Here is a 27,824-nt window from a genome sequence, read left to right on the forward strand (position 1 = left end):
TATTGAAATCAAATTTTATTTTTGGAAAATGACATTACACACATCTTGCAAATGTACACAGAAATGAGAATTCGATGGAGAACAGAGCCTGAGAGCCAAAAAAAAAAAAAAAAAAAAAAAAAAAAAAAAGATTGCAAGAGCAGCTCTTTGGCTGCCCAGTATTGAACACTGAAGATGTACAGTGTTCCCAGTTCACAACACCTCACACACATGGGGGAACTTCTCTAGACATCCTTGAAGTCCTCAAACCAAAGAACCCTCATCAAATTATGGTGGGGGAGATTAACGGTCACAAGAGATATAAAGGGACTGCTCTAACCAGCTTACACGGGCCTTGCCAAACATACCAGTCCAAGAGAGAACAGCAAACCAAAGAAGAGAGTGTCTTCTTGAAACACTGCCTTTGTATCACTCAAAGTCTAAGAGTGTGCTGAGCAGTGCCTGGGAAACAGACAACAGTGCACCTAAATCTACATCATTGCCTTTGCTGACTGGGGCCTACCTGAAACCCCTGAGCATCTGTTGCACATCTCTGCTTTGCTTTGCTTTTGTCCCCAGTAAATACTGGTCAACAAACCTCTGATGTCTCCAAATACCTCACAACTAATGCAGGGATCAGGGACATCCTTGGGTTGTATGATTCAAAGAATAATTCAATTCTGTAATGTAATCCAGCAGCCAAAGACACTCCCAATTTGCCTCTGATTTTTATGTAAAAGACAGCTGAGTCTTTGATAACCATGCCATTCCTTGGGAAGGTCAATAGCTTCTGAGAAATTGCTGTAAAAATCTCCTCACACACACCTCTTTTGGTTTATTTGCTCTTTGCTGACTTTACTTGGCAGGAATTCTTGGCCCCTAAATCAGTTATTTACAGTTAATGGTAAGATATCTGGGAGCAGGGAGTGGAGGGAGGGAAGAGGGCCACATGGAATAGTATATTCTTTTCAGAGGTTAAAATGAGTTATTTAAGAAATGTGATGTACAAGACCATGCATTTACTCTCCAAAGGGAGTCACTAGCAAGCTAACAACTCTAACACTACAACCACCAATTACAGCTGTTTTTCTACACGTACTCAATTCTAACTACAGCTATAGGGCAGAAAGGGTGGCCTGTTTCCATTTTTAACTTTCTCCCTCTGAAATGGCCATAAAAGCATTTTCTATACAAGTTTAATGGTACAAAAAGGTGACCAAAAACATATTAAATCATTTACTGCACATGAAAAATGCAAAATCCACTCTCAAACCATGCATTAGCTGTGTATAAGTCATAAGGGGTTGTTGGCTTAGTGCTGCAATATAATATACTACCAAACATTGGATATATCTTAGCTTAACTTCTTACTTTTTCACCTCCTTCGAGAGAACTTAGAAAGAAAAGTCACTAGAAAAATGGGCAATGCCTATGGTATTGCCAAGCAGTGACATTGACATCCCCAGGGGTTCTGAACTCTGTTGAATTAATTAACAGACTTCTTAACCCTGCTAATCACTCATACATGGACAGGCAGTCCTGGATCATGAACAGTTGATGTTAAAAGGAAAATGTTTAGGTAAGTCTAGTATCAGAAGGATAAATACATTTCAACTAAGTTTTTTTTTTCTGTAGCCTGGATTTGTTACCTTTTTTTTTTACTTTAACTTTAATTGCCCACCAGTTTAGCTTAAACAATTCAACAGGTGGCAAACACAGCTCATAATGTTATAACAGAGAGCGTAGTAAATAGTGGTAAAATTTTAAACAAATTATTTTCTCTCCACTCAGCCCAACCAAATGACAGGAACAATTACCTACAGTCTCTCATGATATTATATTGCAGCTTTTCAAAACTATGAGCAAATTCAATGAAATCAACTAACAGTAGTTCACCAATTTGAATAGATGGGTAGATTTTTTTCCCTGTTCAGTTGATTATTTATCTGAGCATATTACACTGTTCACAAAATGGCAGACTAAAAAAGAAGCACAAAGTGTGTACAATGCTTGCTTAGAAGGCAAAGACCTAAGCATCCATGAATTGTAAGGACAGTGCTTGAAAAGATCTGCTGAGACTAAAACAGAAGAGAAGAGTGCCAGAATCAGGTTTTTTTTTTTTTTTTAAATGAACCTACTTGTGACTGAACAAGGGTAGAACCAGGAATTGTTGAAACAGAAAATAATTTCTCTTCAATCCCAAGACAAAACTTACAGACTATGAAGAGGCATGTACCCCGTAGTGAGGTGGGAAGAAGCAAAGGATTCAAAAAACTGAGGAAGTACCACACAAGTCAAAGAATGAATATTTTTTTGCTACGGAATGAGAGATTGATAACAGTTTAAACTGAGAACAATATAAGCATCTAAATAGAGAAAGAAAACGGGAAATGGAATGACAAAAAAGCCATTTATTTCTTTGAGTTAGTGCCCAGAATTGAGACATTCTGAAGCCTTCGGGTCTTTGCTTTAGTTTACAAGACTTTGTCTTCTGAGTTCTGTATTCTCTTTGACCCTTTTCAATTCACCTGCCCTTGTAACCCAAGTAGGAAAGTGACTTACTTTCAATTGAGAATTCTCTACTTCCCTAGCCACAGGTATGCCAGATAGGAAAAAAATATCACTTCTAATTGCAGAAGATTTTGACTCCAGGAAACTTAAGAAACACTTTACTTCCCAATGATAGCTGACCTCACATCAGCTTGGCCAAAGCATAAGCTCCACTTCAATCCTTAAAGAGGGGACATGCAAGTCAACACTAAGAAGCCTTTGGTGTTTTGGCGAATGAAACTCCATTTTGCACCCAAGGGAGATAGAGGCCACTCTAATCAAAAGGAAAGCACGAAAAGCCAGTGACCTATTCTTGCTCCAGGTGGCCATGTTTGAAAGAAGAGGAAATCCGGCATGATTCACAGAACAGTGAGTGGCACTACACACGTGGTTTTAGTAGGGCAGAGGCAGAAGCATGACAGCCTTTAAACTCCAGATCACCCCTGACATATTCTAAATGGCTAGGTCACTACTCAGCCTTTACCATCTCAGGGTTCCAGCTCTAAATCATAGGACATAGGCCATCATGTGCCCCCATATGAGCTCCAAAATACCCCTGCCCTTACTTAGAAAACCAGTTTGAGCCTAGAAACCTAAACCTCTTAATATAGTGAAAACAATATATAACTCAGGCCTAGGTATGGGTCCAAATGGCCCCGTGTACCCAAGAACAGGCTCCAATTATTGTTTTAAAAAGAAGAAAAGAGAAAGATCCTATGCTTTCTATTTTCATAACAAAGTAGACCATGAAGGAAGTCAGTAAAGCTACGCTGTCATCGGGTTTCTGCTAGAGAAGTCTCTTGATACAGCTATTCCTGAGGCAGCGTCATCTCCTGAAACATTCTCACCATCACAGAAGCTCATTGGGGACCCATGGACAGGTGACTGCTCCCATCCTAAGGAGATAGGGCTTATTTCCTTCTCTGTTTTCTAAATAGGAAATCCATTTGGAATCAAATGTGAAAGAAAATGGGGAAATCTCTATGTAGAATATTGAAGAGTCTGGGGATGGAGACACAATTGTATACAAATCAAGCATTGAGTTACTTGCCTTAAACCTAGGCTAGATAATTCTAGGATATAGAAGCTACCTACCCCCTTTAGGATTCCTTGGTCACTTCCAGATGGAGGGAAGAAAAGATAGAGAAGTTTCTGAACTTGGGTTAAATCTAGTAAGAGATCTTTTAGAATATAATATTCATTTGTACCCAGAGAGCCTTGCTGCAAAGAAACCTACACATATAGATCGTGTTGCCCTAACTTCTGTCATGGAAAACTACAGAAACAGGCTACACACAGAGAGAGACTATAATGTGTAAGGTCACTGTATGCTATTTTTTGGTACAGATATAAATATTCAGTGTCAGCCAGTGTACAATTTAGTGACAAAAAACCACTTGTTTATACCTGAAAATTGTTTGCACCAGGGAGCATGGCTATGAGGGTGTAGAGATTGAAGACAAACACAAGACTTGATTATCTTTCTCTGGCTTGGCCCACTACCATATTTTAAAGGAAATTGTTATTAGTAGAAAAGATAGCCCGATTAATTTTTTAAATGATTAAAAAAAAGTCATCTTAGAAAGTCAGAATCAATTTCTTGTTTCCTCTGCTCTGGAAACAAGTAACCACTCCCCTATCCTGGGAGGAACATGTGTGACATGACATTGAAGGAAGCTGATAAAAGACAAAGTAGTCATTTTCCACTCTACATGGGTAGAAAAGGAGTTCAGGGGGCTATTTGGAAGATTCCTCAAGGTAGGGCAGCAACCCTCTAGTGCTCAACATCTCAATGCCTCCCTCTCCTTGGGGCCATCTGCAGGCCATGTGGATGAAGTAATGTGAAAGTGAGGAGGAAGGGACAGATTAGATTGCTGTGTGGATTTCTTGCTGAGACCAACAAAGTAGCATATGGTTCCAGGATGCAACATGACCCTGGGAAAGAATTTGCAGTAGCCTCCCAGAAGACAATACTGGCTAGTTGGAAAAAAACCCCAAACCCTGGAATAAGAAAGAGCCAAGAGGTGTCAAGAGGTGCAAGTTCTAATCCCAGCAGTGCCAATGGGCAGCTCTTTGACCTTAGAGGGAAATCACTTTACATCTTTGTCTGTTTCCTGGCCTTAAGAAAATAAAAAAAAAAAAAAAAAAAGGAGCAGATTATGCGATCTTAATCCTCCTTCCAGCTAGAAAATGCTATATAGTTCAGTCTAGGCTAATACTAAAGTCCGCAAGGACACAAAGCAGTCATGCTAATGGCTATCCTTTCCAAAACAGTTAATGAGAAAAGAAGCTTTTCTCTCACTTTAATTCTACTTAGCACTACTTACGAAGTTAGTTGTTCAACCCAGGCCCCATATATACATTTCCCTTTTTTGCCCCTATTTCTATTTCTGTGGGGAAGAAAAGTCAGGAGGTAGGAACAAGCAACATGTTCTGTGTGTGTGCGTGTGTCTGTATGTGTCTGTGTGTCTGTGTGTGTGTGTGTGTGTGTGTGAGTGAGAGAGAGAGAGAGAAAGAGAGAGGGAGGGGGAGAGAGAGAGGGAGGGAGAGGGAGAGGGAGGAAGGGAGGGGGGAATATGGGAAGTGGTGGCAAATGCTTGCTGAGCATGCACACTGAACTCGATGGGACTAAAGTGGTAAAACTGGATTAGGACAAACTGAGAATGAATACGGGGGATGTAGGAGGTTAGTTCTGAAAAAAAAATTTTACGTGAATTTGAGCCAATTTAAAATGAAATTATTGGAGACTTGAGTTTTCAATGCCGCCCCCTGCCACACAAAGTAAGAGTAAAAACAAATGTTTCCTTATATGTATCCATGCCTGTATATAAAGGAGAAGGATTTGTTAAAGGTTTCCTTGGAGTTAGCGCAAAGAAAGACAGGACACTGTTGTTATAGAAGAATGTCTGTTCTAAGAATATTCTAAAGATAAGTCCACAGTTCTTTCTAGTGCTATATTATGCACTAGAGAGAAACGCTCAGAGAACTACCAAGAAGCCTGAGCATGAGGACTCTTGAAATGTCTTTGCTCCTACTCTTTCAGTAGGATCTCCGTGTCTCCTCTTAAATGAATTCTTGGGACAACATGGGATTTGCTCAAAAACCAACATAGAGTGTGCTGGAGGATCTGGCCCAGAGGTTTAAAAATAGACCTCCTACCACAACTTCTATCCATCCCAAATAACCAATTTTCCCTAATGAACTCAAACGTTCTGGGAGGCACTAAGAAATCACTGAGCTTCTAGAAAAAAACTAGGGACTGATTAAAATGGGTTTCTTAATCATTTCATGTGGGTATACCAATAAAGAGGGGGGAAGAGCAAAACCTCATCATTTGGGGTTCTTCAATGAGCAGTTTAAGCAGAAAACAGAGCTCTCATCATCCCCCTTCTCCTGAACCAAACCCAAAAATGTTTCTTGTAATCTGGTAATTAAGGACATCTGAAATTTATCAAGGGGGCTCTAGCTACCCCTGCCATCCTACTTCCCCCTGCACATCGGCAATACCACCAAGTTGTCATCAATTCATGTTGAGTTGTCTTGTGCAGTATTTCCTAATTATGAAGCAGCCTAGACACACACACACACACACACACACACACACGAACCCCACACTCATTCTACTTAGAATGGAGGGACAACTGCATGTCATTCAGCAGCCAAACAACATGTTGGCTTTGAATGCTGCATCTTTCAAACTATCTGAACAAATACAAAGAAGTAAAGAAAATCTTCCTATCTATTAAAATTAAACACAGAATTGGCATGCATGGCTTTCACCTAACTTTAGTTGCCTTGGCTATTATGGGCTATGATTACAGAGAAAAAGCAATGTTATAAACCTGTACCTCAAAGACAAGAGTTATTTCAAGTGATCAATCCTTAATAAAGAGAAATCCTTTCTAACGTTAAAGTCAAGTGAAAGGTTTCTGCATCTTAAGTATGAAATATTAGGATTATAGATAAAAAAGAGTTACTTAAAATATGCCATAACATTTCATTTAAAATATAACTAGAATGTCTGGTCCACATTGAAATTATTACTGTAAGCGTAACTGTTAAAAAGGTATCAAAAACCTGATTCTATTGAATTGGCCTCTAGTCATTGTGTTTTCTCCCGGTGCTTTCTGTTTGGCAGTGAGAGCATGATTTCTAAACTACAGTATTCTTCTGCATTTTTTTGATTAATTTTCTACTTGTGTTTTTTAGACAAAGGAAAAAAATCACCAGCTTATAAAAAAGGAGCCAGAAGAGTTTTGCTCCTGAAATACAGACTTGTGTTTTTATAAAAAAGGATATGGTTTCTTGCTATAAAAAGCGACCAAAAGGTGTCAGACCTGAAAACAAATTCTCACAGTGTTTGTTAAGTGTTGGTTGTTTACAAGGCATTCAATAGAACAGAGCCAGATGGATACCATACCATTCATGTACTAGCTTGTACATTAGAAAGCCTCCTGAAGGGATCACATATGTGACATCATGTACCCCAAAGTAATCAATTGTTGATTGATTCCAAATTTCCCTAGTAGAAGGGTTGACCAGGAATCCACTGTGCTTTAGATAAATCCTACTGAAATTTGAGCAATTTAGCCCCTTACATTCTACCTCATCTCTTTCAGCTAGCTCTATACCATAGTCCTAAGCACATGGTGTCACATCATAAGTCGCTGGTGTTTCCCCATCTCAACAGCCAGGATGAATGCTAGACAATACACTGGGGGCTCAATTAAGAGCAAAGAGTGAGACCAAGGATCTGACTTGCCACTCTCCTGAGATCCTCCAGCATTCTGAAGATACAGAGGCAAGGGACACTTAGGTTTTTCACTTTTAGATCTGCATATGAAAGTTTTCCCCACACATAAACATTTTAAGTGGTGTGTATATGTAAACAGCCTTCCAGAGAAAGGAGACTAGTTTCTGAACAAATTGAGTGGGGAAAATACAAAGGCCCCTAAGCATTCAGTAGAAAGGTCATGGACTAGCACATTTTGCAGTTCTGGAAAAGTCACTCAAAAGGATGGTTATAAATCTATCTCTTATTGGAAAATGTGAATTAGTGGCCCAGAAGAGAAGTCACAAGAAAATAAACCTTACATACTACAGAGTGTTTTGAAAAGCAACAACAACAACAAAAATGTTTAAGCACCAATAGCCTTGTTGGTCACTTGAGCGAAAGAATTCTGCTATAATAATAGGCTTTGATTTAGCCTATCATCTTTCACATGGAATCGCCAAGTGAATCAGAGTCATCCAATGACAGCGGCAGGTACAGGTCCTGTAAGAAGAAAAGAGGCGAAGTTAACTCTCCTTTACTTGGTACCTTGAGCTTTGAAATGGCTTTAATTGTTTAAAATAGCATTTTTCTAATTTTATTTTTAAAATAATTAACACATTCACAAGGAGTTTTAAAAGTGTGTCAAGAGGTACCCCTGTATTATATGAATATACTCTTTACTCAGCTTCCTCTAAAAGGTAACATCTACCAGATAGGTGTGTTTTTATTTGAGTGTGTGTGTGTGTGTGTGTGTGTGTGTGTGTGTGTGTGTGTGTAGAGGGGTAAAAGTTGGGGCAAATAAAATATCTAAAAATTCCATCAGGAAAAGATATAAAATTAGCTGTCCATGGGGAGCTTTGAAACTCTCTAACATATAGTCCTAGGAATCCTAGTGGCCAGCTATGTATTGATGACTGAGTATGTATGCTCAGTTAAAAACCTGTGTCCATGGGGAGCTTTGAAACTCTCTAACATATATTCCTGAAAATGCAAGTGACTGGTTACATACTGATGACTTGAGTCTATGCTCAGTACAAAGCTCAGATGCTCCTAATCTTTCAGTCCCAGATGATTTTCGGGCCCCTGTGCAAGCAGTAAGTAAAGGGTAGGCTATAGTCATCAACTGACTGACAGACTATTGAAATAATGACCCAACATTCACAGAGCTAATCTATATCAAACTTTTACTGAAATCACTCAAGGAACTCAAACACATCCTTTTGAATAGTGTTCACAACTAGCACACTTGTCCTACCACAAATATTAAAGAACAGTCTCTCAAAGGGCTATGATTATAATTCAGACCCATATTCATTAAAAAAGATCAGTTGGGTAAGCTTGTCAATACATTCCAGAGCTGGATAGACTAGCTTTTGTAATTATTTTCTTTTACATTGATTGAAAATATATGTATACTTTGTTGTATATATTTTATTTACAACATGAGGTTATCAGATACAAATAGATAATAAAAATAGTTACTACAGAGAAATAAATAGCATTTTTGGCTTCACATAATTCTTTTCCTGTAGGAGACCAACTAAATCTACTTCCTTCCTAATCATCTTATTAAATTCTGTCACTTTGTAGATTAGATTTGTAGATTGGTTCGAAAAGCTTGTCTACTATGTTTATAGAGCTTATCTGTTATGTTGTACCCATGATATAAACATACCATTTCCTCCTACCCTCCAGTCCCTCTAGTAATCTCTATTCTGTTCTCCATCTCTAGATATTTGAATTTTCTTTCTTTAAAAAAAATATCCACACATAAGTGAGATCATGGGATAGTTCTCTTTCTGTGCCTGGTTTATTTCAAAAGAAAACTGTATGATCTGGCAATTACAAAAATGTGTTGATGGACATTTTGTTTATAAAGACATAATTTGTATGTTTATAAGAGGCCAAAGAATGGGAAAAGAAACAGTGCTACCCTGTAGCGAAAATGTTAGACACAGTTTAAATAAAGTTGATATTAATGTGGATTGTACTAAGATAGCAATGAGGTGAATGTTGAGGACCACAAAGTCTCCAATTGGCCTTTATATTATTCAAGATCTTTATGTACTTTCTGAGAAACACCCACACAGTTCACTAACTTGCAGTATCCATGTTTTGTGTTTTCATAAGACTGAAGAAAACAACATGCAGTTATTGAGCTCATAGTTCATAAGATTTTAGAACTAGAAAGACAGACAGTTAAAGAGTTTGTAGTTCATATGAAAGCCCCAAAGAGTTTACTTATTGGCTTTCTATCTCATGATTATATTCATTATTCAATTTAAGGCATTGAAAAAGTCTCAGTTAATACGACTGTATTACCTGTCTTAATTCCATCAGTTTGCTTCATATATACTGGTGTGATGTTCTTAAGTGCCATACACATATTTATAAATATATTTTCTGGGCACATTAACCCATTCCCCATGAGAAAGGTTTTTATTTTTTCATAGTAACAAATTGGCTTAAAGTTCAATATTTTTCTAATATTTGTATAGCCATCATAACTTTAGTTGCAGATTAATTTGTATGTTAGATCTATATATTTGTTCATCTGACTTATCTTCTATTTTGTATCTTTTGATCTCTAGCTTCCTATTTCCCTCATAGCTATTTGTGTGATTTTGCTCTCAATATATTTATGTCTTTCAGTATATATTGTTTCTGCTTTAGACAGCATAAGTATAGGTCATGATTTCAAAACAAAAACCATATTCTGCCAATTACATTTAATCTACTAATATTTAAAGTAAATTCTATTAAATAGAAATTATATCAGGCATCTCAACTTTTTCTGTCTTGTCTCTTTTGCTCAGTATTCAATTCTTTGTTTTGTATAAAATGCATATTGTCCAGTGTATAATTTCATTGTTTGTTTTGTTTAAAACTAATTTTATCTTGAGTTATTTAAATGTTGATATAATTATAATTGTTTGGTAGATATAATTAAATTATTGGTGACTTTACCTTCTAAGAAATGAGGAGAGGCCTACGGGTAGATTTGTGAGAACTCTTCGTGTAATGTTTGTGACTTAGAAAGAGTAAAGACTCAGGCTATGGAAGGAATGTATAGGAAGAAAGCGAGATTGGAACTGCTTCTATACCTCTCTGAATTCAGTTCATATTTAAAGCCTTAGAAATGTAAGAGAAGAACAATGTTCAGGAAAAGTAATTACCTCAGCATTCTCTTTTTGTTGATTGATATGTAGAAATACAGAAACACACATATTGCTTAACAATACAAATAATTTGCACCTGAAATTCATTTGCTTAGTCCCTTGGAGACCTCCAGAATAAAATTGTTTGTAACAAATACAGCTGTGCTGGCAATACTACTGCATTAGAGAAAACAAAAGTTGGTCTTTGGTCCAAGAAGCTTATAGTCCAAAATAATTCAGGAAGGACATTGGAGAAACCTAGCTTCTTGTTAGGATTTGATGAGTTTTTTTTTCCAAACACACCCTGCACTTTCATGGTAGTATAATGCTGCTCTTGCTGATGATTTAAAGCTTGTTCATCTGTTTGCCTCACCAGCCTTTTGAAAGCTTATCCAAGACCCCCACTAAATAGCATGTCTGTGAAGTCTTTGCCAGCTCCCACCTTCCTTGAGTCCCCATCAAATGTCCTTCCCACCCTGTTTTGTGCTCTTGCTTATATTATACAAAGCCATTTATACTCAAGCTAATTTGTGCCTGTGATTGCAGGGTCAGGACCCTTCTTTATTCATCAAACTGTCTTGCTGACCACTGTTAGAAGGGCAAAAGAAATCTGCAAATAAAAAAAAGTGTGTATTTAAATGATGTGAGAGATATATGTTCAGGTACCATGTTAAATATGTTTTCCTTTTATTGTCATTTTGAAGAATATTCTTTGAGTTTAGAATTATGGGTGAAATCACTAAACTGAAAATCATCATAATTCAATCAAAGAGCTTTTCTATGTTTCTATATTTTTATACATTTTTTAAACAGGGTATTATCTCCAAAAGAAGTCTTTAGTAAATATTTATTAAATCTTACTAAGGCTATCATTAATCTCTGTAACTTTTGCCCTCCTCTCTAAAATGGGAAGGCTATCTAAGTGTCCTTTTTCTTTCACCGGGATATTGCAAGGATAAGCAAGAATGTGGCTTGTGAAAGGTTAAAGCAGTATAGAAATACAAAATGAAATGTTGTTCTCATTAACTACCTTAAGATGTACTGTGTGTCCATATTGCAGCACTTGAGTATGCGGACTTTGGCTAACCCCATTGCAGCTGCATTAAAGAGGCTTCTCCATGAGCTGCCTAAAAGAAGCCAAGCTCTGATTACAGCTTAGAGGCCCAGCACAGCCATCAAAAGTTACTAAGGGGATGCTAGGACTTCAAGATTCTTTCCAATTGCAAAGGAGAAAAGTGATTGCCTTGGCCACCTGCTTCCTGTCTCCACAATGACTCAAACCTTTCAGGTCCACTTGGACAGAAGTCCAGATGAGATCTGCTCTGGCCACTGCCCAGGGTGTTTGATGGCTCAGGTAGCAAGCAGGGTAAATGGACAAATGCAAGGCTCAGACCTGAGATTTGGAAGGACTGAGCCAAAGTCACAGCCAGCTTTTAGGTTATTCCAAAAAGTTAGCTCAGTCTCCATTTCTGGCCATGTAAATGTAAAGCCATGGGATGCGCGTCTTCATTTCTAGAATGTACTGTCCTGAAAGATAAAATCTTAGGCATCCTTCCATATTAAAAATCACTAAAAGAACACAGTCAGAAAAATACTATACTTGATCCTAGATTAGATTCTGGACCATAAAATGAATGTCACTGAGACAGTTGATAAAATTTGAACACAAACTGTCACAGTTTTATATCTTTGTTGATTAAATCTCAAGATGTTCTGCCATGGTTAAAAACCACTTTACCAGTAGGAGACATACATTGGATGTTTCAGTGTAATAGGGCATTATACTTGAAACTTAAATCTCAGATGACTCAGAAAAATAGTAAAAAGTAAAAGTTATATGTATTTATATCCATATACAGATAGAAAAAGAGAGCACACAAAACAAGTGGGGCAAAACAGAAATGATAAATGTGTATAAAAAGAAGACAGAGTCTTTATGATTAGTCTAACTCCTCTGCACATTTTAAGTGATAAAAAATACTTTTAAATACTATGTTATATCAAAATCTAAATGTACATTTTATTTTAAAGTTTGGAAAGTATGATATAATTTATTAGCATGTGTCTTTAGAAAAATTAATCTTAAGAGTACAATATCCTGAGAACTCCATAGAGAAGAGAACAGTGTGATTCTTACAATGCTGCTGCCCATGAGCTTTATCCAGTTCTTCAGTGACAAAAAACTGTTTATAGAATTGAGTGGGAAAAAAATAAGGCACAAGTGTCTACAAGCTCAACCAGGAGAAACAAATCTGACAAGGCCAAAACTCACCAAAATGTTTTACCAAGAATCAATCCTCAATCTAAATGAACTGGATGTATATGCCAGCCGAAAGGCTGAATGATACAAGTATGCAGACAAAGTGTCCAAGCTGCTTCTAGCACTTTGGGAAAGTAACCGCATCATCAGAGACAGAATGTTACCATCTTTGAATGTCTATATTAACAAACCTTGCTACTTAGCAAATAACGAAAAACTGGCTTTAAAGTGATTTTCATTCACCTCACAACCTCTGGGTAACACAGAGCATATTCTGAAATCCAATAGCTGGGGAAGGAGAATCCAAAGGTTCTGCTCAGGATCAATACCAGAAATAAAAGGAGTCATTAGAGGAAAGAAACAGATATTATCAGTAACAGGGCAGGGAAGACCAAATCAACCAGGAAAGTAAAAACATGCTGTAAAGAAAGACAAAGACAAGCCATTTGAGATAGTGGTATGCTATGAAATATTTTTAAAGTAACAGTGTGTGTGTGTGTGTGTGTGTGTGTGTGTGTGTGTGTGTGTGTGTGTTTCCTACACCACAGCACACATATGGAGGTCAGAGGTCAACTTTCAGGTGTCGTTTTTTTTCCCTCCTTCCACCATGTGGGTTCTGGGGATTGAACTGAAGTTTTTGTGCTTAGTGGCAAATGCCTTTACCCCGAGTCATCTCTCCAGTCCTGCTGTTAAGTATTTAACAATTGGCTTTCTGTCGGTAAAATAATAATCTTGACTTATTTGCTGATTCACAATTTGCTAATTTACATCATCCAAATAGTCCTGCTGTGATCAAGTTAAGGTTAATATATTGCATATATAGTTTAAAAACCTAAGGGGTGTGTGTGTGTGTGTGTGTGTGTGTGTTACTAAATACATAAATACAACCTGCTCAGTCTGTGTAATGTAATGTTACTTTTATGCACATATTCAGGACTGACCATTTGGTATTTCATAGCCAAATGGTGTGCTCTTCCCTGGAGAAGACTCTCTCCTGCCCTTAGCATTCCATAGTATGTATTCCATATGAATGTATTCCATAGCCTGTAGTTAATTTTGTCTAAGGTTGAGGTCTCAAGACACTTCCCACTTCTATATTTTAAAAAATCAAATCAAAGGCTAGTGTGAACTGACTTTAGCACAGCACTGGTGGTGACCAGCACAGCACTGGTGGTGACCAGTATAGCACTAGTGGTTGACTGGCATAGCACTGGTGCACCACTGGCATACTAGTTCTCTTGCTAATTTTGTTGCTCTAGTAAGGCATTTAACTATCTGGATTGGTTTCAATTTCCTTGTCTATCTAAAAGTTCACAGTAATATTGAAGTAACCCAACGAAATATTTCCATCTACAAAATCTTCCTTTCTGGCCACTCTATGATGGAGTTAGACTGATGGTGAGACTTTGCAAATTTGCATTTCATGCCATGACTTTGGGGCCAGTAGACAAAAAACTCCTAGTGGAGCTTGCTTTCGAATGTGATCATCAGAAGGAAAAAAGCCCACATTCATACTTATCTAAGGTATAAGAAATTTAAAGCAGTGAACATTCCAAATTCTCTACATAGAAGAGATTTCTGGGAAGGAATATGCTTGGAAATTGATCCTAGGGAATTGTTTGGAGTGTTTATTAAATCTAGAGGTTTTTTTGTGTACTAGACAAAGGAAGCTACAGTTCTAGCCCCTACACTGCTCCGATTTAATGATATACTTCTTTGGGCTAGCTAAGGGGTCAAAATGGTTCCCAAGGCCATTGGCAAAGTGTTTGTTTCCTTCCTGCATATTCAGAGGAAGAATCTCCCTAGTAATGAAGAATGTGCACAGTGAAATGTGGGTCCATTTGTTCAATGATGTCCAGCGAATCTAAAGAGAGAACCTATTGCAACTTTAAAAAAAATGTAATGTTTGCATTTGTATCTGCACATATGTATGTGCATCGTATGTGTGCAGTACCTGTGCAGGTTAGAAAAAGGTATCAGATTCCCCAGAACTAGAATTAACAGGTGTTTGTAGGGTACTTGGTAGGGTTGCTGGAAAGTGAACCTAGATCCTCTAGAAGGGCAGTATATGCTCACCACTACCAGGCTATTTCTCCAGTCCCAACTCTGTGAAACTTTTACTGCTATATTTATATTACATGCCTTGACATAAGTATATGTGCCTAGTGACATAAGTTGCCCTCAACATCCCCTTTGCTATATGCTGGAAATGGTGAGGCATGTGTTTTTGGTTTGCTTTCTATTACTGTATCAGAATGAATATTCGGGACCATTGTACTACTTAGGGGAAAATGTTAAAATGTAACTGAAGAATGTTAAAAGCAAGGGTTAGAGAAATCAATAAAACTGGCTTGTTTCCTGCTAGGATTCTTGTGACAACTTAATGGAGTCAGTGAAGGGGAACCTTGGCTTCAGGGTACTTTTGAAGTACCATGGGTAAGCACACCTCTAGCAAGCCTTTTAAAAAACTCTGAGTCCAAAGAGGTTTAGTAAGGTATAAGAGACATAATACCTTGTGCTTCCGCAGACTTCCAGGGCTTGTCGGTGTAGAGATAGGAGACTGCTTCGACTTAGGTGTTGAGAGCTGACTGCTGGAAGTTCCATTTGCTGCCCCAAGGGAAGAGAAAAGGAAAGAATAAAGACCAACAGCATGTAAACGAGCAGGTTCTCTCTTCCTAAGACACTAAGAACATTCAAACAAGGTACAAAGTCAACCAAGTCATTTGATAGATTCAAACCAAAGTGAAAAGAAACATGTTCTTCAAATGCCCTAAGAACTTCCATCCTTGGTTAACATGGTCCTGCACCGTGCAATGCATCCATAATCATCACCTTGCCTAGTGCTTCTCAGTAACAGAGTTCTATTTCTTTTCAAACTGTTTTCATACTAGTTACCGGGTTTGATCCTCACATCCCTGGGAGGCTGTTTGAGAAAGTATTATTTTACTCTAATTTTAGAGATGAGAAAGATAATATACAAAGAATGTATACACCTTACACTAAGGAGAAGAAATACGGGTACTTTAGGTTAGGACATATTCCCATATGGAGTCAGTTGAATGAGAGTGATGTAGAGCAGACCCACTATCAATCGCTACTCTTTTTTATTCACCTCCTCTTCCTGTACTACTGTGTCCTAGATGAAAGACACCAGAAGGAAAGAAAAAGAAAGTAGACTTGTCAGAAAGAAGAATGAAATAAATTGGAGGAGAAGCACAAAAGTAAATCTTAAAGAAGAAAGAACTCAAGTGGATAAAATGGAACAGAAGAGAGAAGATAAAGAAAGATCTGAAATGGAGGCAAAAAAAGACAATGAGATTAGAATAAAAGACTGAGAACATATCGAAAGGCAGAGAAACAGAAGTTAATTTTAGATAATTGTGAAAACCATCAATGTCTAACCCCAGCCTGTCTCCAATCAAGAACATGATGGAAATGAGATGATTTGCCTTTTGAACATCGCTAACTTCATTGCAATTTCAAGCTGTTTTCTATCCCCCTTGATGATTAGTACATTTAATATGAAAAAAAGAAAAGGTGTCACGTGAAATGGGATAATTAAATAATTGTCCATGAGATGTTCTGCTTTCTTATGGTAATCAAAGGACCTATATTGCTAGAAAAATATTCTGCAGTATGCTATTACAACAGAGAGGAGTGTCTCGGAGCTGGGAGGTGGAGTGAAGGCAGAAGGAGAGAGAACACTTAAGTAAAAAGATAGTCTAAGAATATTGTGGTTAGTTTTGCAGATATGGTTTAAACTTTGTTTCATGAATACTCCCTGAGGATATACTTCCTTTCCACTACTTACGATACTGTTTCCCTAGTTTCAAAAACATGCCCATCAACGGAACAAACAATAGCACAGAATTTGTACCTGTTGTGCTGGTTGTTCTGATTATTCCTGTTCAAATGAGCTGAGAAATGACCACTCGGGCACTCTGTGACTGATTGCATGTGTATATTCAGTTACCTTTTGTTTACTCCTTGAGAAGCTTTCCTCCCCGTCATTCATTCATACCATTAGGTAATAGCTAACGAGCACTACCTATGAGCCAGGCAAAGATTAGATATTAGGGTTTGAAAAATAAATACATAACTTCCTGAGGGGATTACGTAAAGTAAGTATGAGGATTAAGGTCTTCCCTCACAATATGTTGCTAGAGCCTGAAGGACAGAATATGAAATAAGGAGACTTGGAAGTAAATAAGAAGCAACACGTGGGTATTTTGTAAACAACAGAATCTGTGTTAGGCAAATGTCCAGAGAATGAAAGTAGGTCCTGGGCTGCCAGAACCTGGATGAGGAAAGAGATGGACAGAAGTTGGGTGGTTTTGTTAATGGTTGGGAGCTTTGTTTTTGGAGACACAGTTATTCTGTGGCAAACTCTGGAGCTACCTATAATCTACTGTGTGTTTTAAATTGGTTCATATCAATAAAGTTGTTTAAGAAAAGAAATGGAACCTAGTTAAGCAAAGAGGAGAGAAAGGGTATTCTAGGTACTAGAATTGTGCAAGAAGATAAGAAGATGTAAAAGAATATACAGTGTGTCTCCAAAGTACAAGTAGTTCACAGTGGCTCAATAGTAGAGTAGCAGGAGGGATTTCAAACAAATACAGCAGAAGACTAAGGATACGACCCAGATTTTGGTGGGTCTCTTGGGTGACCCACTAAGGCATTCAGAGTAAACCTAGCATAGTAGAACAGTAGCAAAATTACAGTTATGAAGCCCCCCAAAATGATTTTATGGTAGGAGTCATCATAACATGAGGAACTGTATTAAAGGGTCCTAGCATTAGGAAGGTTGAGAATCACTCTTATAGAATGGGTATCATGTTGCATTATCTTCAGAATGAATGGAAGTGACATCACTGACCAATAGCCTTCCTTTCACCTTACTAACATCTTGAGCCCTCTAGTAATGGAGAACACCTTGGGAAGGACTCTTCCCTCACTATCCTCATTTTTCCTGTTTCACTGTTTCACCTTAGAACCACAAAATTGTCTCAGTGCTCTCAGCTTTATTCACAGTTCAAATCCTCTCATTTCTACTTTTAGTAGAGGTTTTTCCCCCTTTGTGATGTGTATCAAATTAATTTCAACCTCTTTGGCTACCTTGTCAATATTTTTTAAACTAGGATTATTTTGAGGAGGAAACCGAGGTAGAGCCAAGATTTGGATGTAGGATTTTCTGACTCCGAAGCCTATGTATACATTTTCTCTTTGTTTTCAGCTTTTAGGACATAGGCCTTTCTTTTAAGCAAGTGCTCCTGGGATTTCTTCCTCTGACAGTTTTCTCACAGAGACTAGAGGAAAGAGGGCAAGTGATGGTAGAGAAAAAAAAGGAAGGACGAAAAAGAAAGTAGTGGTAGTCACCAGCACCAGACGTAAGGCTCGTCGTCAAGGCTTCTAGCCTATCTAATCCTGTTCAAATTAGAAAGTGGTTAGCAAGAGATTCCTTTCAATTAAGCAAACTAATTGAGCACATACACAGTGTCACAAAGCAATAGGACACTGGAGAGAGAGTGACCATGGAGTAACTACTCTCATGCCACAGAGCTCTCTGAGAACACGGTATCTGTGTTCTGTTGATTCCCTTAATCAGTATTCTTCAGCTGTGAATGCAGGACAGTTGTCAAGCTCAATCACACATGGTCATGTCTCCCAGTATTTTGGGGTGGTTGTATCCTTGCTCCTACACTCATCTTTAGCCCCTTCCCCCTGTCAGTGGTACCTATCTACATGGAACAGGACATGTAAAACAGGATAGCTGATAGCTGGTAAGATTAGTAGGTAGTTGACCTACCTCAATTTACAGGGATTTAAATATATTACAATAAAAGAAAGAGGGTAGGATGCTGGTTTTTTTTTTTTTTTTTTTTTGAATAAAAGAGCCCACTTTCAAGTATGTGTAGTCAAAGAAAGAGTGAAAAGTGTCACCAGCCAGGTAGCATTGATGCTGAGATTCCAGGTGGTGTGTTTTCTTCTCGGGAGTATACACACATCCCTGAAGACAAAGTCTCTAACTGGTCCCAAGAGTAGTGATTAAAGAGGTGTCTAGGTAGTGAGTTACACAAGTTGTATTATACATTCTTAATTCAAGTTCATTTGACTGGAATGGCATGAAAAAGGAAGAGTCTCTTAGCTTGTGCCTTGCTTCTAACTCGTGATGACTGGGCAGTAAACTGATTTTAATGTTCATCCACCTCATCCTGATCTGCTCACTCATTGTAATACCAATATTGAGACACACTCAAAATCAAGCTTGTCGTTTTTGATAGGATGTTTATTCTGAAACACTCACCAAAAGTAATCTTAGCCTACCCCCCAAAATCAAATAATTCTACCCCCCCCATTGTTGTTGTATGTTTATTCCTAAACCATTTTATCATGTGTGATCTCACATGATTCTCTCCTTAATCAACAGAGATGCAGAGATTTGCGAAGACTTGCTTAGTTTAAAGTATGTAACTCTTCCTCTCTTTTTCTTTCTTTCCTTCAGAGTTTGATCACACATTCCATTTCACAATTTCCCACTTCTGCACTGTGACCCTTGTATGATTTACTCTCAGTCTTATTCTTGATATCTCCTTAATGCCTTACAGAGGGAGATCTTAACCCATAATCCAGCCAGTTCCATGTTTTCTCATAGTGAGATGCTCTAGACTTTCTTTATTTTGGTCTAAATAGTTCCTGTTTCCTTTTTGCTTTCATAGAGACTTTTTTTTAGAAGGCTATGTAAGAGAAGCCAAGGTGGCTAAGACTTACTTCAGAACAAAGCCAAAAGACAGACCTATGGTTGTCACTCATTCATTCCAAAGTGCCGTTGGGTGCTATATCTGAATTGCTTTGGTCGATCATTCTTGCTAAATATTAACAAATGCTTTTGTTCCTCTTCCCAGAGTCATCCATCAAGAAAGCAAGATGTGAGAACCCAGAAACACTTCTTCAGGGATTCATTTCATTGGGCTGTTTCTCAAGCCAAATTCAATCATAGATTGTGAGATACTGTAGATTTACAAGATGAAATGTGAATTTTACATCTAGTTCCTACTGTGTCTTGGAAATGACACAGTTGTGAATTATTTAAATAAAATGAAGAAGAGTCTTCCCTGTTGGAAAACACATTTATTTACCCAACCTTGCAATTTTTATGGATAAAACCTAGATCTTCACTTATGCTAGGCAAGTGCTTACAACTAAAATCTATCTATAGTCAATCTTGCAATAATTTCATGCTAATGAGTTTCCTTAAGAAGGAGAAAATGTGTGTGGGGGGAGTTCTCATCTTCCTGTAGCTCTGCCAAGGACATCAGTTCACCTTGGAGTGACGTTAGGGGAATTCATAGAGTATGTTCAGAGCAAATCATTAGCAGCAAAAACACCAGCGCTAACTTACCTGCAGCACTGGGTTCAATTCAGCACAAGGTAATGACCAGAAAACACCCCAATATCTCTTGGCCTTCCCAAGCCCCTGGCCTGGAGGTGTGGCCAGAAGGACACTGAGAAGCAAGGACCATGCAAAAAAAAAAACTCTTTGCATTCAACACACTGGGAATCCTGGGCCCCGCCTCATGTAAGTAGAAAGAATGCTTGCTGAGAGGCAATGAAGCCTGCTTCTGGTTCTTGGATACTAAATAGTTGAGTGAGATTGGGAAGATATGAGGAAATGCAACTCAGGTTCTCAATGTTTAAAAAAAAAAAACAACAACCTAGATAATTGTCCTTCGGTAACTTAATTCATAGTGCTACTGTGATGGCCTGTAGAGATGATGAAAATGTTTTTTGAAAAATCCACAGCATTTAATTCATGTGAAGAATGGTTACCTTGAATCTAATCATTCTCAGCTAAGGAAGAAAGACAGTTTGATGTTATTAAATACAGTAAGTAGTCACTAGTCACATTAAAATGTGGCTAATCAGATTTCAGATATACTCATTAAGTATAAAATATAGAGCAATTTCAAAGAAGGTAAGCGGGTCAATAATTTTGTATATTGATCACATGCTGAAATGATTACCTTTGAGTGGATTAGTAAATAAAATCTATCTATATTAAATTTCTTTTCTTTTAATTTTTAAATGGGACCAATAAATATTCAAATTAAACAATATGTATGTGATGATGTCATATGGAACCTATTATTTTGTGCAATTAATTAGACAATTTTCAAAAATCATATACAAAGCTTGCATTATTATCATTTTAGTTCTATTAAACAGAGTATGTCAGGAAAATCTGGATAATCAGGAAAGCCTGTTTATGTTTAACAATGGACACTCCACTGATTATAATTCATTCATAGAATCGTGCTTTTTGTGTCCCTTGACCAGAGAACTAAAGGGATTAGTACAAATTTAAAAGCCAGTATGGTGTGCCTGTGCCTATAATATTAGCACTGGGGTGACATACACAGGATGACTCCTGACACATGCCGGGCATTCTAGCCTAATCAGCAAGCCCCAAATCTCAGTGAGAGAGCTCTGTCACAAAGCAAGGTGGGAAGGACCTGAGGAACACATGTATTTTTCTCCATACAAGATTTTTTTTATGTCTCTGAAACGAAAGAATTAGAGATGGCAGGTATTCTGGTGACCCTGAAAGAAATCAATTGTGTCACCTAGAGGGCATCAGCCTTCATAAATAAAGTTAACATGAACAAGAGGAGAAGAACACTCACCGTCCTGGTCGTTACCTGAGTCAGCTGGAGACTTGCTGCGGCGCATTGGGCCTGGACTTTTAGCAGATGTCTTTTGAGGTGTTGGGGAAGCCTTTGGGCCAGCTGCGGCAGATGGATTCCCTTTCATGACTCTGCATTCTGGGGGCAAAAGAACATAAGCAGCTTAGAAAGGAGAATCAAACTCTAAGCATACTACCAGCATCTCAAAAACAGAATGTCCACATAGGCCAATGCACCAAGTGCCTCAGGATTACAAGGTGTTCCTCATTTTTTTCTGTATACATGTCTGTCTGTATGTGTGTATTTACATATGTATGTGCACTGTATATGTGTCTGGTGCATGTAGACGTCAGAGGCAGTAGTAGGTACCCTGGAACTGGATTTATGGATAGTTGTGAATCACCACGTGGGTGCTAGAAACCAAACCTAAGCCTTGCAAGAGCAACAAGTGTTCTTAATTGCTGAGCCATTTCTCCAGCTCTCTGGCCACAGTTTAATTTTGCTCTGATATAAAAAGTAAAATCAAACAGCATGGTAGGAGAGAAACTTCGGTTTAGAGACCTCCCAGTTGACTCCTATTTAAAGGTACATTCAAAAGACAGATGGATGGTAATTCAGTCAACTGAAATTTTTAGGAAGCTGAATTGAGTGGGTCTCTCATTTTTGTTTGTTTCACTTTTTATTTTGGTTAATGAACTTTAGTGATCACCATTAAGAGCTGCAGTTTCATAGGGAATGGGAAATTGATATGGCCTGAATTTGTTCCCTATTTCATGGTTATTGGCCTACAGAAAAACTGTAGAAATGGCCACTTTTTAAAAAGGATCGGGCCTTGAGTTGCTTGTGGCTTGGTCTATTAGTGAAAGTCCCTTTGGTTCATTTCACTCCTGATTGAAAAATGTGTATTTAGTATGTCTTTCCATCAGTGTTTCTTCTTAGTTCTCTTGTGTGACCTAATTCACTTATAACTTGTACGTGGAACTTAAAATAATAGATGTTCAGGTCTTTCTAGAAGCAAACAATCTTCTGGAATCCTAAGGCACAATGCAGATAGAATGGAGTAGCAAGTACAAAGGTGGGAATGAAACTTGACACAAAGAATAGAATGGGGAAAATAACTTTCTAAAAAATGTGACCATTACCATATACCAAAATGCCAGAGGAGAATGACTAGGAAAAAAATTGTATGTACAATATATGGGTAGTTGTTACTACAGAAGTTTTCTCTTGATGGTACAGGCTAGTTTATATGATACAAAATATGGTTCAAGAATTGTGGTCATAATTGGGGTAAATGGTAAGTTTCATGTAGTATGAAGGCTTCTGGGAGATCCAGTTGACATATCACTTTGTGAATTATATACACAGATACAAAGGAGAAATACTAACAATATCAGCCCATGGGGCATCATTTTTTAGTATTCTCCAGGCCACATACACTCATGAAAATCCTAAAGGATGGAAAGGATAAGAAGAAAAGCAAAACAAATCCCAGTGGTCATCATACTTACCATTTTCATCCAAGGAGAAATCATCTTGAGCATAGCGGAATTTTTCTGGACCACAAGCGATGAACACATCATCATCACCAAAGAAATCATGGAGACAGGTGACCTATGGAGAAAGCAGAAATACCAGATTAGTACTTTATGTCCTTATAACAGTAACGTCATATGTTGACAAGGGACACAACTTCACATCTAAGCCATCATCACTCTTAAGCATCTCATTTTTTTCCTCAAAAGGTCAATCTCATTCATAGTATTCACTCTGATCCCTAGTGAGTAAACATAAAAGTATCATTGCCTTTCCATGTTTTAGGTATGGTCATGGTGTCCCCACATAATTGAGACTAAGATTGAAATGATGCCTAAATGGTTCCCTCAGAAGAAAAGTCAGCCAGTATATTTTCAAAGTACTCATGGCTTAGGCAAATTTTGGGTGTTAGCCAAGGAAGTGAGAGAGATAGATTGCAGCCTCTGATGTATAGACCTTGTAGCATACTCAAGGTTGGAAATTATTCTCTTCATATTCATGTGTCCTAAAGGTAGATCATTTTAAATTTCCTTTGGATTTACAAAGACTGGACTCTCGGTTTTAAAAGTACTAGTACAGAAATGAACTAGAATTTCATTCCACACTGAAAAGAGGAAATATATGTTGACCATTTTAGACCTCATCAATGGCAATGGGTACCATAAAGCCATGTTCCCAGGACCCTTGCCTTTGAGTGTGATATGCATTGCTACTTTGGTTTGCTTGTTTGTTTTACAGTGGAAACACTTTCCCAGCTCCCTTCTGAACAGAGAAATGAGGGTCCCTGGGAAAGTATCCTGATTCCTGTAGCTGCACACTTCTCAGCTTTCCTAATTATAGCTGATAATCAGTCCAGCACACCAGGCAAACCCCAAGAGGAACCATGGAGTCAAAACGATGTTCATCCAACTTCCTGGCTTGTAAGTGTTCAAAGCTTCTAACTGTTCAAAGAATCTCATTCAAGCTGCCAGGAAATGGCTCTCCAAAGGCACAGACCTCACAAACTAACAACAGCTTGCTATGTGCAGAAATCAGTATGTTGCATTTGAATAAAAAGGTTTATATCAATAACATCATCCCCTACCCAAGATCTCTTCAATCTTTTGTTTCTCCATCCAAGAGGATTAAAAACCTTACACAGAGAGATGCTTGAACATTACTTCTTACTGGCTAAGCTTCCCAACCATATATGAGATGCCAGGGGAAGGAAGGGAGAGTTGGCAGACTGCCAGGGTCACTGAGATTAAGCTTTTTCCTAGTTATGAACTTCATCCTCATCAAACACACCCATGTCCTTTTGCAGCCAGTGTGTCTATCCTTCATTAATTTGCTGCACAATCACATAATACCAATTAGAGCTACTACTGATTAAATGCTTACTCTGAGATAGGATTTTGACTGGCTTCCAAATCTGTCATCTCATTTCAGACTCAGAACACAGTATTGTATTCACTATTTTAGAGATGAGAAACTTAAGAGTCAGAAGTAGACCGGGTAAAAAGTGATACATCTAAGTAAACAGATCTATCCAATGTACCTTTGACCATCCAGTAATATGGGCACTTTCATAGATTGTGAAAACTGGGAGAGAGAAGAAGAATACTCACAGACATACCACTGAGATCACAGTCTGATGACATGATACACATTGAAACAGACATGTTTCAACTTAGTTTCAAGGACAAGAGAATATAGAGGTGTCATGAAAGCTATTGAATAACAATCATATTCAAGTGACTCAGTCTTTGGCAGACCAGCTTAGCTCAATGGATACTCTTCATGTGGTCTGGGAATCAGTTCCAATAAAAGAGGTCAGTTAAATGCTTTGAGCTTTACTCTAGATCTCCTGCCAATGTCTTTGGCTACTGGATCAATACAATCTGTAGATTTCATGTTTATATACCAAATATGTCTGCATTGTTTTCTTGATTGAGACTAACTTATTTTTTGTTCATGAGTGAGGAATGTCTCACCCTTGAACTTTCCTGGTTATCTCCAGGAATTAGCATTTTATTTCAAGACGCAATTGTGCTTTCAGAGACACTTAGTCCACGTCACCAGACACAAAACCAAGCCCATCCCTCCCTCTGAATTTCCTTGTGGATCCTGATTAAGAGTTTATGGCCTAATGAGAATTTAGCCTCGGTTGTTTCTGGTTAGACTGAATAAGAAGAAGAGAGGAAGGAGAAAAATTAAAAGAATTTTAATGGATATAAAATGAAATGTAGAAAGAAGAGCAGCCGTGGAGGGGAACAAATGTGCACATTCAGAGACTTTGAAAAGTAAGTAAAGCACAAACGTAAGAATAAGAAATGATAAGTGTCTACAAATTCAGACATTGATTTTCACAGAGCTGCCTTAGTTGTTAAAAATATAACATTGAATAGATATTTTTTTCATCTCAGCTACATGCATAGGATCTTATTCTAGGATAACAAAGCAGTACAGATTTCTAGAGTACTTGTTGTTACAACAACCCCATTCTCCGACAAGCTCAAGTCTCTCCCGTCCTCTCAGGCTTAGCAAAAAGCTTTAGGCTAGCCCTCCCTTTGGGGATCTTATAAGAAAGGAAATGTTCCCTCTGTTTTTGACAAACTCACAATGGTGCTCTGGCTTCAGACACACTCATGTTGCAATCCAGCTGTTCAGCATCATGTTTCTTGTGTGATCCTGCTCCCTGTTTTACTGCCTTCAAAATATAGACAAACACATCTTGTGTTTGCGTGGATACCCAGGTTTTCAAAAATACTTTCAATGTTGAGACACAGCAGCCCCCATCTTTGTTATATGATGAGAAAATAGAACATTTTCCATCTTAAAAAAATGAGGATCTCAAGACACAAAGAATCAAAACTTCCCAAGGATACACAGCTGGCTCATGAAAAAGTTGGGACTAGCACTCGGGCATTCTGCTTCAATTCAGAACAAAATAATTCAATTGCTTGGGCGAACATGACTCCCTAAAACTCTAGACAGGAGACTCAATTTCATTTCATGACCAATACTCTTTAGACTGTCATGTTGAAAACCAAAGTCTCATTGTTAACTATATTTTTAATCCATGGACAAGAAAAACCTTGCCCATTAGAAAACACTGAGTATATGATGAAAGAGAGGGACAAGGAAAAGGAAGAATTTTAAAAAGAGAAAGAAGGAAAGTATAAAAGAAAAGAAAAGGACAATAATAATGGGGTATAAGAAACAAATCTCAAATGAAATAATTGATGCCTGCTTTTTAAATTTTTCTAGGGACACTGTGACACCAAGTCCCCCTTGGCTCACACTTTAAATGCATTACTGTTGTCTTCTAATTATCTCTCTGAGGCCATCATTTTTAGAAGAAAGTGACAACGAGCATGGTAACAGAATACTCATTGTGACATCATGGCATTCTCAAACAATAAAGGTCTTGCTGACATCAGCTCAAGTCTAAGTTCTATCAAGGAGAGAATACATAAGCATGACACCTACCTTTATAATTAATCAACCACAGCACACAATCAATAAAATTAACTTGAATTAACTTTGAACTATTACCTCACTGCTCTTGGTTTTAAATAAAAAAGCAGTGTAGGGAGAGGGAGGATAGCATGGTTGTACATTAGCATGAGCAATATATTATTTGAATGGTCCAGTATCTTAAATGTCGAAGGACAAGTGGAGAAATGGAGGTAACAAATCACTGTGTGGAAGCAGTTTGAGTTTATTAGCTGTAAATGGAAAATTCTCTGTGCGACTCAATTTAGGGTTGATTAGATTCTCTATCCATATATTACAGATAATGGCTATTCTTGCACATGCCTGCTGCTACTCTATTCTATAATTCACTTACCTAATTCTTCAGAAAGAAATGTTCTTCAAGAAGATTTATAAATCTATGAGACTCACATTTGGCATGTGTAATATTTTTAGTGAAAGCTCAACTCCCCTGTATTGATCATTACACATGTTCCCAGGCAAAGGAAGGATGTGAGAAATACAGAGACAAACAATAAAAGGCTCCTGCCTTCACAGCAGACAATGTAATAAGCACGTGTGAACTACACAAATAATTAGAATACAACGCAGGCTGTTGTTAGCACGGCTCTAGAGGCACAAAGAGGAAGAGGAAGAATGAAGACAAAGAAAACAACAAAAATAAAGATCACTGTGGCCTCCCACAATCACTTATATACGTGGCATGAAAGTAAAAGTGAGTCTATCTGGGGACTCGTGGGGGATGGTGATGACAAACATGTTCAGAGCACACGATAATCTGGCATAAAATGTGTTTATGAAACCGATGAGTGGATATTTGTCAATAAAATGTTTTATACAGAGGACTTAGGAAGACATGACAGGGAAGACAAGTCACAAACGCAGTCTTGAAGCACAGACAGGATACAGGTTGATGGAAACAGAAGGTGGTCTAGGTAGAGGTAGCTATGGAAACAAAGGGCAAGAGGCAGGAGTATGCCATTTCTTAACAGCCTTAAAGAAACAGAGCTACCTCCTATTGGCTATAGTAATCGATTTTACCCCTCCCAAAACGCTGCACAGCATCATTGCCCAAGTCCGTATGGTAACCTGCTGTGCAGACAAACATCCAATTAATTAATTAACTAATTAATTAATTAATTGCCTCCTGGTAGAATTCAGGGTGAAGGGAAGGGCAAAGGGTATCAGTATATCTATGGGGAGGACTAGCCCCAGTGTCGAGGAAAAGGGAACCTCGTGGCAAAGCAGACAAACCACATTGATCTCCCAGTCTTGCCAACAATGTGCCCTGGCCATAGTGTGGCTGGCATGGTTTGCAAAGTGAGTTAATGAAAGATTCAGTAAACATTACCAGTGAGGCTTTCTAGAAGCTACTGCCACTTTCATTCTGGAACATTTCCTGCCTGCCA

General features: G+C 38.0%; 1 protein-coding gene across 5 annotated transcripts in view; it reads right to left on the reverse strand.

Moving 5' to 3' along the window:
• Dcx (doublecortin) overlaps positions 1-27,824 on the reverse strand; it is a 76,372-nt gene continuing 48,548 nt past the window's right edge. For 2 of the 5 annotated variants that reach the window (XM_076919100.1, XM_076919101.1), the window contains exons 4-7: positions 22,914-23,016; positions 21,403-21,540; positions 15,231-15,328; positions 1-7,804 (exon numbers count right to left, since the gene is read on the reverse strand). In XM_076919100.1, the coding sequence (XP_076775215.1) occupies positions 7,748-7,804; positions 15,231-15,328; positions 21,403-21,540; positions 22,914-23,016 (396 nt within the window). In that variant the 3' untranslated portion in view covers positions 1-7,747. The remainder of the gene's footprint in view (positions 7,805-15,230; positions 15,329-21,402; positions 21,541-22,913; positions 23,017-27,824) is intronic. The other 3 variants (XM_034485569.2, XM_076919102.1, XM_034485568.2) reach the window with 3 other exon arrangements.

This window comes from Arvicanthis niloticus, chromosome X, assembly GCF_011762505.2.
Source record: "Arvicanthis niloticus isolate mArvNil1 chromosome X, mArvNil1.pat.X, whole genome shotgun sequence".
Lineage (NCBI taxonomy): Eukaryota > Metazoa > Chordata > Mammalia > Rodentia > Muridae > Arvicanthis > Arvicanthis niloticus.